This window comes from Benincasa hispida, chromosome 11, assembly GCF_009727055.1.
Source record: "Benincasa hispida cultivar B227 chromosome 11, ASM972705v1, whole genome shotgun sequence".
In the NCBI taxonomy this organism is placed as follows: domain Eukaryota; kingdom Viridiplantae; phylum Streptophyta; class Magnoliopsida; order Cucurbitales; family Cucurbitaceae; genus Benincasa; species Benincasa hispida.
In genome coordinates, this window is record NC_052359.1 from 37,819,660 (window position 1) to 37,833,393 (window position 13,734).

At 28.4% G+C, this 13,734-nt stretch overlaps 1 protein-coding gene across 1 annotated transcript; it reads left to right on the plus strand.

The window, feature by feature from the left end:
• Nucleotides 1–5,928: 5,928 nt before the first annotated feature.
• LOC120091783 (gibberellin 2-beta-dioxygenase 2-like) lies at nt 5,929–10,885 on the plus strand. Its single transcript, XM_039049903.1, has 3 exons — nt 5,929–6,400; nt 9,173–9,521; nt 10,332–10,885. Exons 1-3 carry the CDS (start codon nt 5,979–5,981, stop codon nt 10,587–10,589), a joined length of 1,029 nt encoding a protein of 342 aa, XP_038905831.1. The 5' UTR covers nt 5,929–5,978; the 3' UTR covers nt 10,590–10,885.
• The last annotated feature ends 2,849 nt before the right edge of the window (nt 10,886–13,734 follow it).

The window sequence follows — 13,734 nt, forward strand, 5'->3', positions numbered from 1 at the left end:
AAAAATTTATTTTTGTTTTTGAAATTTAGTTTAGGATTCAAGTTTTTAGTTCGAAAAAATGAAAATCATAGGGTAAAAAAGTTATAAGAAAATAAACATAAATTTTAAAATAATTAAAAACAAAAAAGTTCCGTTTTGGTAACCATTTTGTTTTTTATTTTTGAAAATTAAGTCTATTTCTTCCTCACTTTTTACAATAATTTGCATATTTTCTAATTACAATGTTGAATTCTTAGCAAAATTTCAAAAACAAACTTTTTTAGTTTTCAAAATTTGACTTGGATTTTTAAACCAATTGGTAAAAAATAGATAATAAACAAAGAAATTTGGAGATGGAAATAGTGGTGGAGGCTAAATTTTCAAAAACAAAAAAAAAAATCAAATGATTACCAAACAGGACCTAAAAAAGTAAATTTAGAAAAATAAATTAAGAAAAAATGGTTAAGAATCGAGCTCTTTTACTTGATAAAGATGCATACTATTATAAGAAATTGAAAGGAAATAAACTTAATTTTCATAAACAAAACTCAAAGCCAAATAGTGTCTAAATGAATATCAAACGAAACCTTAATAATATAAATATTTAAGTAAATATTTTAAAACTATATATATACGTGGAAAAATTGACGACAAGCACTAACATATTTTAAAACTATATATATATTTTGCTAGACATGTCCATGGGCGGGGCAGGAAGGGGGAAGCCATCCTCGTCCCCGTCCCCGCCCCGCTATACCATTCTCTGTCCCCGCAAATTTCCTCGTGGGGAACGGGGCGGAAATTTTCCGCGGGGATTCCACAGGGAATGGGTTCCCAGGGAAAAATTTCCTGCTTTTTTTTGTTTTTTTATTCAAATATGGACTTTTCTATGCAATTTTAATTGAAACAAAACATTTCTTAGTGCAAATTTCAATATAATATTATCATTTTTTCTATTAAAAACATTTCAAATTTCATAATCCATCAATTATTCTCATTAAAATTCAACATAAACTTAAGTAATAAAAACATCCATTCATAATCCATCAATAATTCTTATTAAAATTCTACTTAGACTTAAATAATAAAAACATACATCAACATGACAACAATAACATATTTGTTTAAGACACAACACAACATGACAACATGATAATAACATAACCAAACCAAGCCGCCATCAACGAATTTCATCCAACTTTGTAAGAGACGATTCCTGAAAAATAACACAAATATTGTACACATTAATATAAATCAATTTTAAATTAATAATAATAATAATACACGAACTTATAACTTACATCATATGAATCTTGATCCTCAAGAACATTTTTCAAAACTTTAACATCTATAGAAGTATGTTTATCTATTTAAGACATGTAAAAGGAAAATTAGATCTCAAATTGTAAATAATAAAAGTTTATTAAATAAATTAAACAATAGTTATTCATACCTTCCGTCCATAACCAATCTTGAGTACACATCAAAGCTTCCAATAAATTTTCATGAATTTGAGAATGATGTGGACCTACATGTGTACCACCAGTACTAAATGCAGATTCAGAAGCAACAATAGTGACGGGAACGACTAGAATATCTTTTGTAATTTGATAAAAAACAGGATACTTCACTCCATTCAACTTTCACCATTGCAAAATATTAAAGTCATCCGACCGCGGTAGAAAAGACTCATCCAAATCATCCAACTCTGATTTGACATTATCAACATCATTTTCAACATTATTAACAAACTCTTCAAACTTGAGATATTGATCTTTCCTACTAATAAAAGTAGTTGAACTACTACTTCCATCCGCCTTGAAGTCGAAGAAGTACTAATTGTAGATGTAGAATGTTGAGGTTCTTCTATTGTTCTTGAATTTGAACTATAAAACTTCATCAAATCACAACACAAGTCTCTAACATGTTTAATTTCAACAGTATGATGAGATCCATAGATTTGAGGAAAATAAAACTGTATCAATCTCATGTTAAACCTAGGATCTAATACTGTAGCTATTGCCAATACACCATGAATCACACTCCAATATTTTTCAAACTCAACAATCATTCTTGATGCCATTACTTGTACCTCTTCAACATCAGAGTTAAGCCACTTAGAAAGTTCCAACCTAATTTCATGTACTTCTTCGAAAAAGACATTAGAGGTTGGATAACGTGACCCAGAAAACAACTCAGTCATCAAGTAAAATGGTTCTAATCTATCACACTTTTTTTTTGCAAAATTCCAATCAGTATCTGAAGGAAGACAAGTGTATAGTGGTTCACGTTGTTTTAGACGAGGAAAAATATCCTTGTATTCCAAAGTAGTTTTGAGCATCACAAAGGTTGAATTCCATCTTGTAACACAATCAAGACATAGTTTTTTAGTGCATGAAATTTGTAATTGACGAACTCCTTCTTAAAAAATTTCCCTCCTTTTTGCAGAAAGAGTCTAGAAATGTACAGTACCTCTAATCTTCTCTATACCATCTGAAATTACAACCAAATCATCTTTCACTATCAAATTCAAAATATGTGTACAACAACGAATGTGGAACAAACTTCCATGCAACTACAGTGTCCTTAAATCTAACTTCCTTAATAAAATGTCAACCATTGCATCATTTATTGAACAATTATCTAAGGTTAAAGTGGATAATTTATGATCTATGTTGCAATAAAAATACACTCCATTAATGGTTCAGAAAGTAACTATCCAGTATGTGGATGTGGCACGTGTACAAACCTAGTATAGTAATATTATGTAATAATATGTTAAAATGAAAACTACCAAATGAACAAAAAAGATACATAACAACATAAAAGATTTAAATTATATTAAGAGTATGCTTTGCAGGACCCAAGAATCATCAATAAAATTTGCAGTGATTGTCATGTATCCCTTCTTCTGGCTAGATGCAGTCCATATGTTCGTAGTAAGAGCAATCCTACTTCTATTGTTTTCCAGAAACTTCATTGTTTTAATTCTCTTCTTCATAAGTTTTTATTATATCTCTTCTCATCGTGGTTCTTGAAAACATCTTAAACAACGGTTGAACACCACTCAAAAACTTTCTAAATCCTTTATGTTCAACCATGTTTATTGAATATTCAATTAAATTATAGCACAAACAAGATCTCTTCTAGAAGCTTCATAATTAAAGATGGTCAGATTTAGGACTATTTTTCCTTCATTGGTTTTAGTAGGTCTCAAACATATTGTTTAATGTCTCTTTTTCTCCGTAAGGGACAAATTTTGAAATGGTCATGTAAATGTTTTGTCCCATTTTTAGATTCCCCTCCTAATTTTTTTCCACAATAATTACATATTGCTTTCATGGTGTCATTAATTTTTTGTCTTTTATAATGATTTCATACTACTGACATCAACCTATTACTTTTTAATACATCCTCATTATTATCGGTATCTAATGTAATAGGTGTAGATTGATCATTACCACTAGAAATATTGTTTATTGGTGTTGATTCGCTCATGTTCATAGATGTTGGAGTTGAACCAGTTTGTTCTAACTCATTATTATTCGATAGAGTTATTTTCAAATTTCACCTACAAATAGTCGAATAGTAACATACAAAGATCAAACATATAATTACTAAACAGTGTCTAAATGAATATCAAACGAAATCTTAATAATATAAATATTTAAGTAAATATTTTAAAACTATATATATATATATATATATGTCGAAAAATTGACGGCAAACACTAACCTAGCTTTTAGAGACTATATATATATATATATTTCCTTTTAACTACATAGTTTTTATATCTTATTATATAATAATATACCCTTAAAAAAGAAACTTTCGGAGTCATTTTGTCTCAAAGTAGTTTTAACGAGTGACTTAAAATTCTAACACAATTTTTACACCCACCAAAAACTATTACGGTTAATGTATAGCAATGACTATATTTTCAAGAAATTTCCAACTTATGATGAAATTTGATAGAAAAATAAAATAAATTATTTATACCGTTTAATAATGTTCTATTTTTTGTTTTCTTTTTTTATTTTTCGAAAACTAAAAATCATAGTATCTTTCATGATTATTTATGTTTTTTGTTTTTAAATATAAATAAAAATATGTTTCATAACTGTTTCTTTTTTAATTGAAATAAAATTGATTGCACATAATATAATAAAATATATAACATGAATTAAAACAACTATGAAACTATTATAAAGCATTTAATATTTAATATAAATACAAGTGTAAAGCAAAATTTTAAAAATTAAATATAATAAATTTTATCTTTGAATGTTATTCAAATTTGATTAACGTGGTTTCTTATTCTAACTTATTGGTTTAATTACTCGAATTAGTCTAAATTAGACCAATTTTTAAATTATCTGACAAGCTTTGTAAAGTAAATTTTCAATAATCAATAATTTATTGCACATGATATATTTGTGTGATGACTTGTAATAAAATATTTTATATTAAAAAATCGAGTATACCCATATTTATTTAGTTTAATAATAAACTTTATTTTTATTCATTTCTTTTAAATGTAGACGTGTTTCTCTTTTAGTCAATTAGATGTAGAAATAAAATCTAAAATAAAATATAGAGAGAAAAAAAAGATGAAAGAAAAAAATCTATGAACAAACATAAGCATCTTATTAATTCATTTATTTAATAAAAATAAATTAAAATACTACAAAATTGATGTAAAATGATAGAGATTTAAAAATCAAATAATAACTAAAAATTCATTGATGAAAATAAAAAAGAAAAAAATGGTAGAAAAAGAACATAGAAGGGAAAAAATATAAACGAGAGAAATATTAAAAAAAATGAAAAAAAATTCTGGAATATTAAAAAAAAAAAAAAAAGGGATTGTATAATAGAGAGAGATTGAAGAGATGAGAAAGAGGATAAATAGGGGGGAAGGAGAGAGAAATGTGCATGTGTGATAGGAGTGTTTGTGGGTTGGATTGGGTGGAGTTGTAAGACTTTTTAATCATACTCAATTGTTCGGTTTGTAAATTTCTTCAATTCAAAATAACCCTTATTAAAAAATGAACCAAACTCAACCCAATCATGAAATATTTAGATTAGGTTGGTTTAGATTAGTCGGATCATTTATTTAAAATTTTGTCAAGAAGCAAAAAATACGTAAAAATTTGATTTAATTATTTTCATATATTGAATTAAGATTAATAATTCAATTTCAAATTATATAATGGATTTTTTTTTCTAAAATATAAAAAAAAAACTATTTTTAAGAGTTGCTAAAGAATAAATTATTCAAAAAATATTGAAATTAAATAAAACTAAATTCTATATATATATAAGTAATTGTGTTATAAGTAAAAAAAAAATATTTTTTTTTAAAATTCGGATTCGATCGAGTTGATTTGAGTGTATAAATAATTAAAATCTACCTATGTATAAATAATTTTATTATTTTATATTTTTCTACTTTGAAAGTAATAACCACAATCACCCTAAAAGTTTGTAGATCAATATAAACAACTTGAGAATACATACACAAATATTAAAAATAGACGGCATAAATGAAACTTGAACAAAAAGTTTAAACGCTCTCTCTTCTAAAAATTCATATGATCTTCCTTCTCATCAGTGGAAGGTTCGATCTACATTTTGTAATTTTTCAATAAAAATTTTAAAATAATAATAATAATAATAATAATAATATATTTAGGTACATCTCAACATACACATCTTTAAGTATCTCAATCTCATCATTTACATTAAAAAAAATTAAAATAATTAAAAAATAATAATAAATTACCACATGATAAATTATGATTATATTTTAATGGGATGCATTAACTATTTTTCATGATAATAATAATAGTAATAATAAATACATAAATAAATAAAAACTCTCAAAACCCTCTCTCTTAGCACTATAAATAGACATAATGTTGAACCTTTGGAACCGGCACACAATCTCTTCCCTCTCATTTCCCTTTGTCTTCCGAAACCCAAAACTAATTTTCACAATGGTTGTACCACCACCCAATTCTTCCCCAACCACAGACTCCAAGTCCTCCGCTGTCGCCGCCGCCAGAATCCCCACCATCGATCTCTCCGGCATCACGAGCAAACGGCAAGACATCTCGAAGCTTCTCGTTGAGGCATGCGAAAACTATGGCTTCTTCAAGCTCATCAACCATGGCGTCCCTCAGGATTCCATTACAAGAGTTGAAGAAGAAGCCTTCGCCTTCTTCGCCATGCCCACCGCCGAAAAGCTTGCTGCTAATCCTTCCCCGCCCGCCACCAACACCACTCGCTTCGGCTACGGCATCAAAAACATCGGCTGCAATGGTGATATGGGAGAGCTTGAGTATCTTCTTCTCTCTGCTCAACCTACCTCTGTTTCTCAATTCGCTCTCCCCCTCTCCAAAAACCCATCAAATTTCAGGTTTTCTTCTCTCTTTATACAATATATTAAATATTTTTTTTTATTATTCTTCTAAATTCCACCAATTACGAACAACTTTGAGAGATGGTAATTAACCTATTGAGCAAATTGACAAATATACATAAAAACATTATTGACTAGATAAAACATCTATTACTTTCCGTGAGAGAAAAGATTCGATTAATTAAATTGACGTAACTAAAGAAAACATTAAAACATTTAGATTAAGTAGTAATTTTATAGTTTCTTGCCTTTATAAACAATTTTCATCTCTAGAAAGAACTTTCAAACTTTAGATTTATTTCTTTGTTTTCTCTTTGAATTTTTTAGTTTAATGGTAATTTAATATGTGATTAAAGTAAGCTTTCATATTCAAACAATCATCTAAAAAAAATTTAAAAATTCAAAATTTTATTTTTCAGTCATCCATTGTTTTTCTTTACTAATATAATTTAGTATAACAACGAAGATGATTTGAAGTTTCATGAATGAAAATTAATATTCAATGCCCTATTATAGTTTTTCAATTCTTAAAATTTAAATTTAGGTTTAGGTTATTTTTAGTTTTTAACATTTTAAAATGGGAAAAAACTTGAGAAGCAAGTCAACTAAGAATAGATCAAATATTTAGAAGAAAAAGGGAGCTGTAGTTTTCTGTTCGTTAAAGTTTCAAACAAGTTCCGGAGTTGAAGCTGAAATTGTGGCTTGTTTTTTCTTAAATATTATTATTTATTGTTTGTTCCACATAAATTTCTTTATGTTTTTTTTTTTTTTTTTAAAGATTTAGATCCATGCATTTGCCTCAATATTTGACGAGGTAGTTATTTCAAATATATATATATATATTTTTTAATTTGGTGGGATTTTTTTTTTCTCTTTACTATTTGTTTGCTTGGAATCCTAGAAAAGGACATCTTTTCCCCTTTATCTATAACCTAAAATGATTCACATGAAAACTCATTTAAAAAATCATTATTTGACTAAATAAAATCTATACCCCTCTCTTTTTTTCTTCCTTGGACACATATTTAATTTACAATCATTAACTATCCTATCCAATTTTCTAGTTGTCTAATGATTACGATCAATTTTTTAATACAACAATTACAAAGTTAAAGATCCGATTATGACTTTTGAAATATTAATTGAGGCTAGAATAGGAAAGAATCTTGGTGGTAGCTAGAATAATGCTAGCTTGGCCAATTCAATATATTTAGATACAGAGAGAAGAGAAAAGCAAACCCACATAACATATATATACATGTGTTGTTGTGTGTGTTGTCATGGAGCAAAATCTTGCTTGCAAATAGACCCTTTTTGTTAAAAGATTCTTGCTTTCTCTCTAGTAAAGGTCTTTACTATTAATAGCTACTTGAAAGCCAACCCATCTTATATTTGATTTCCTTTGTCAATAATGGCATATAGTTGGTGATCAAGCACATAAAATATAATGAAACATGCCCTTATTCAAATCTTGCTAATTAGGATATCATTCTTTTCTATTAGCATTTTGTGTGTTATATCAATCATTGGTATTTATAGTAACAACTCGATTGCATTGGCGTGATCTTAAGAAAGTTATAATTAGTAATTGAATGTCTTACGACGTTAAGATGCATAATAGGTGAAAATATAAATTTAATCTATGAACTTCCAAGTTTATGTATATTTAGTCTTTCTAAACTTTAAAAAGATGGATAGTAACTCTCTCAATTTGATCTTTTGTGTCTGATAAGTTTTTTAACTTTAAAAGTATATAATAAGTAATTAAGCTCTCGTTTGATAATCATATTATTTTTTTGTTTAAATTAAGTCTATAAACATCACTTTCATCAGTTTCAACTATTGATCTATATGTCTTATTGTGTACATCTTAACCGTGTGTGGGTGTGAGATAGCCCACCCCAAGATGTGAAAACTAAAAAAAAAAAAAAAAAAAAAAAAAAAAAGTAGTTTTTAGAAACTTGTTTTTGGAATTTAGAATTTGGCTATGAATTCAAACTTTAACTCAGAAAATATGAAAGCAATAGATTAATAGATTGTGAGAAAACAAACACAATTTTCGAAATAAATAAGAAAACCAAATGGTTATCAATCAAGGCATAAACTTTCAATTTTGCATTCAATAGGTCTTTCAATTTTTAATTTCATGCATTGGATTAATGTCCTATTTGATTTTTTTTTTTTTCCCAAAAGATCACAAATCTACTAGACACAAAAGTAAAAGTTTAGGATCTTAATTAGACAATTCTAACATATCAATTATTTTTTTTAAAAAAAAAAAAAAAGACAAAAACAATTGAAAGTTTTGAGGCCCTACTACCTTTTTTAAAGTTTAATGAACCAAATAGACACACAAATTGATAGACTAAAATTGTAATTTAATTTATATATCTATTTACAAACGAACAAAAATTAAAGCAAATATACTAAAATAATTTTCATGTCTTATAATTATCACCTTCCACTCACACTTCAATCACTCCAAGAAACAATTACAATCAAAGTCATAATTTTATCACAATTTCAAGAATTTTGTCTACATTTCAAAATTTTCTACCCACTCATGTTTGTTTGTACCCGAAAAAAGATAATTAGATCTATCTATCTTCTTCTTCTTTTTTCTTTTTTCTTTTTTCTTTTTTCTTTTTTCTTTCCCTTTTGGTGTTTAAGATTTAAAAATCTTTTAATTAGTGGGAGATAAGCAATAACATTCTGTAAATTTTTTTTAAAAAATTTAATTAATTAATTAATTAATTTTTTGTAATGCAGTTGTGCTTTGAATGGTTACATACAAGAAATAAAAAATGTGGCTTGTGAGCTCCTTGATCTAATGGCTGAGGGCTTGGGGATTTCAGATACATCCATTTTCAGCCGTTTGATCTCAGACGATCAAAGTGACTCACTTTTTAGAATCAATCACTACCGTCCATTACCTGACTTCATCAATCTCCCGCCGTCCAATAAGATTGGTTTTGGCGAGCATTCTGACCCTCAGATCTTTACCATCTTAAGATCCAACGACGTTGGTGGCCTCGAAATCTCATTGGATGATGGCTTGTGGGTCCCTGTCTCTCCTGACCCCACTGCCTACTTCATCATAATCGGCGATCTATTTCCGGTATCATTTCAGACACGCTCCCTATTTTATTTAAATTATAATTTTAGTCTCTCAACTCCAAAATTGTTATTTTTAACTTAAAAAGGTATTTTTCTTTTAAAATTAACGTCTTCTTTAAAAATTAGTTTTCTTAACCTTTTTCTTAATTAGTTTTCTTAACCTTTTTCTTACTTCAATTTTATCTTTACCTAACAAAACTTTTCAGACTCAACATCAATTTGAAAACTTAAACTTTAGGCCTATTCATTTCGTTTTTTGTTTTCCATTTTTTAAAAAACAAATTTTTAAAATCAACTTTTGTTAATTTTCAAAATTTGACTTGCTTTTAAACTAGATAATAAATGAATAAATTTAGATGTGAGAATAGTATCTATAGATTTAATTTAAAAAAAAAAACAGAAAAACTAAATGGTTACCAACCAGGACCTTGGTTTTTCATTTTGTTTATCTCCATGTTTATGGCAAGTTTCAACTATTACTTTTATGGTAGATTTATTGTAATTTTTAAAGGAAAAAAATTTGGTATAAAAGTTTTATTGGGATTTTCGGTAGAGATTGAGAAATTTCATGTAAAAAAAAAATTTACGAAAAATTTATCATAATAATTAGAAAATTGGAAAAAACTCTGTAAATTCCAATTCTTACGAAAAATTGTATCAAATGAGTTATTAACCTAGAATAAAATTCTAAACTTTTAAATTTTATTGAAGTCCATAATTTTATTCTAGGAACTAAGCGTGTAATTCAATTTCTTTCCACTGCATGTTATAAGAGTTCAAAAATATTTACAAAAGTGTTTGTAATCTGAAGGTATTGACAAATGGGAGGTTTATGAGCTTAACTCATAAGGCAGTGGCAAACGGAGGGCCAAAGCCAAGAATGTCAATGGCTTATTTTGCATCGCCATCTTTAAATGCATGGATCTCTCCCCTACAAGAAATGGTTACCTCTAATCAACCATGCCTTTATAGGCCTTTCACTTGGGGTGAATACAAGGCTCACATTTATTCGATCCCGCTAACAACAGCTTCTTCAAAACTCGACTCGTTCAAGAATACACCTAATTAATCCCACGTACCATACGACATATATACATATCGGTACAAGAAATAATAAAAATCCCATTATTCACTCATATATAAGAATAGTTAAAAGATGAAAGAGATTGTTTTTTCCCCTTTTTATTTTTTGGCATTTTGGCTATGTTTTGTGTGTATATTCAGTTTCTTGTAGCATATAAATAATATGAGAAGAGAGAGGAAAAAAAGATGTATTGATAATAGGAAATTAGTATATGTGTGTATTTGAGAAATATATAGTTATTTCTTGTAGCATATAAATATGAGAAGAAGAAAAATAATGTATTGATCATATAATAAAACATTATTATATATGTGTGATTTGTTAAAAGTGATTGTTCTTGAATTATTTTATTGTTCAGTTCTATACTTCTAAAAATGACTTTTTCTAATCAAAAGTAATTTTCAATGACTTAAGAGTATTCTAGGGAATGACTTATACAATAAGTGTTTTGTGCTTGTTGGGATTGGTATCTTAAGTCTTTTGTATTCTCGTAGTTTGTAAATATTGTATAAATAAATTGTTATTAATAGAATAATTGTTGCTTTATGAGCATACACTCAATCCAATAAACTAAAGATCCTAGGTTATTTTATGTAATCTAAACAAGTATGTACAGATGAATCTTGTTTAAAAAATAACCTAAACAGTCTGAAATAGATGGACAAGATTGAGTACTTTATCTTGGTGATATTACGGATACGACCCACTTTTTAGATATTACAAGTGTTGTAAAGTGCTACAAATGATCTGATCCTGATCATTCATATGGAGACATGTGAGCGAAGGTATCCTATACAAAGAGTTTGTATAAGACCAGACCACGAAATGATTAGTCTCATTATATAACGCTATTAATAATAGAGACTTACATTTGACTAGGATGACCATAGGTGACATGATATGAATCCTAAGTGATTTGTGAACTCCTGCTCATGAAGGTGATCCTTTTATTTGTATGGGCATGAGTGACTAGATTTCCAACTCAATTTGCTTACCATTTTGAGGATTTGTTTGACTAAGAAGCTGCGAACACAGCTACAAAAGACGAAATTCACTCATTCCCTGATGTCGGGGCAATTAGATAAATTGCTCTCTTAAGGGCTGATTCCGGGACTTGAACAATATGGTCAACCCTCTCTTAGCCCGAGAGAGATTTGGTCATAGTTGGACTATGACTTATTGTTCATTAGTGGAATCAGTGGTACTTAAGGAGTTAGATGTAACTATAAGTGCAAAATGGTAATTTTGACCTAGTTGTACCTAGGAACAATTTGTGAAGGCTCATTGCACTCTTGATTGGTTATATCCAATGGACATTGAAATATATCTATAGTGCGAAGAGTGCAACTCTCGGTCTTTAGTGGAATGGAAGTTAGGTAATGTAATTAAAGAGTTTAATTAATTATTCAAGTACCATTAGAGCTTCAATCTACAGATCCATAAGGTCCTTTCTGTAGCTCAACAGGTATTTAATTGAGAATTAATTCAAATTAATTGAAGGAATTAATTATATATGATATAATTAATATAATGTACTTGATACATTATATATACTATAAAATATTTTGAGAGAAATTTGAATATGACTCAAATACTAATTATGTTAATGCGATTCATATAATTAAATTTAATATAAATATGGTTTATGCTAAATATCATAAATAGTTGAGAGAAATTAAATATTTAGATGTGATTCAAATATTAATTATATGAATGAGATTCATATAATTAAATTTAGTATAAAGGTGATTTATATTAAATTCATGTGTTGAGAGAAAATAAAACTATAGGTTAGTTGTATTTGATACAATATAAAACTATAGGTTATGTGTTATATTTGATATAACAGATAATGTATATATATAATAATGTAGTTATATATATATATATATATATATTACTTAATTAAATTAAAATTTATTATTTATTGTTAATTTAATTAAAGGGGGTGTGTGAGTCAATTGACCATTCATCTTCTTCTTGAGATTTCTGAGAGAACAGTTCTCTCTGTAGAAAATTACAGAGAATAAATTCTTCCTCTCCTCACTCTCAATTTCTCGTCCTCCCTTTTCTAAATCTAGGGTAGAGCCCACAATTCCTGCAAATTCTCAACCCTAGAGAATATAGAAGGTTCTGTTTGTGGTGGTGTCTTCCAATTGGAGATCGAAGAGGATGGTGATCGTGATCAAGAGGGAATATGTGAAGAAGTGTGGCTACAAGGGTATGTATATCTTCTTTCCTTTTATCTCACTCTAAGCATGTTGTAAATTTTAGTTCTTTAATACATAATCTCTCTACTCTATTCTGTAATTGGAATTTTATGAATCGAAAAAATTGGGATCGATCCTCGCTTCTACTGCAGAACAGTCGCTGATTTCCTTTTAATTGGTATTAGAGCAGTGGTTTCAATCCCTATTTTTTTGTGATTCCGGAATTTAATTGCAGTTTTTTGGTGGGTGCATTCTGTTTTATTCATGTTTGATAAATATTGAATGCTTTGCAATTTGGATGTTTTTTGGATTGGGTTCTTAGTTTTACAACATTCTTTTTACAAATTGTTGTGTAAGGGCCCTTTGTTTTTTGGACATAATCTGTAATTGAGTCTGTAAATTTGATGTCTTGAGTCGATCGCACCGTTTCCGGCATCGTTCTGGAGAAACCGGGACCAAATTCGATAGAGAAACAGTGGAGCTCGCGTCTGCTTCTATGCAGTCTGTGACGCAACGTTGTAACGTTGTGCCCTAGTATTGCAACGCTGCGCTGAGGCGGAACAAATTTTTTTTTCGTAGCATTGCAACACTAGGACACAATGTTGCATCACTACGAGACGGACAAAAAATTCCAATTCACGGGCAGTTTGATGCGTGGCTCATTTGGTTCACCTCCGATTCACTTGGTTCGAGTGGTTCGGGTGCTGGACGGTCCAATTCGTGTGATTAAAGACCTGGTTCACTTGTTTTGAATCGATTGTACTATTTATTCATGTAATAGGTAGTTTTTTTATTAGTTAAATTAATACAAATGTTATATTAATTTAATTAATATTTTTAGGAGTCCAATCCCAGTCCAAAATTGCTATTTAAATTATGCATATAATGTATGGTTTAATTATTTTATATATGTCATAAAG

What these genes read in the sequence shown, in the direction of transcription:
- LOC120091783 (XM_039049903.1), top strand. Translation starts at nt 5,979, where the DNA reads ATGGTTGTACCACCACCCAATTCTTCCCCAACCACAGACTCCAAGTCC. An exon ending in AAAAACCCATCAAATTTCAG is followed by an intron (nt 6,401 to 9,172) that starts GTTTTCTTCTCT and finishes TTTGTAATGCAG; the next exon opens with TTGTGCTTTGAATGGTTACA. An exon ending in TAATCGGCGATCTATTTCCG is followed by an intron (nt 9,522 to 10,331) that starts GTATCATTTCAG and finishes TGTAATCTGAAG; the next exon opens with GTATTGACAAATGGGAGGTT.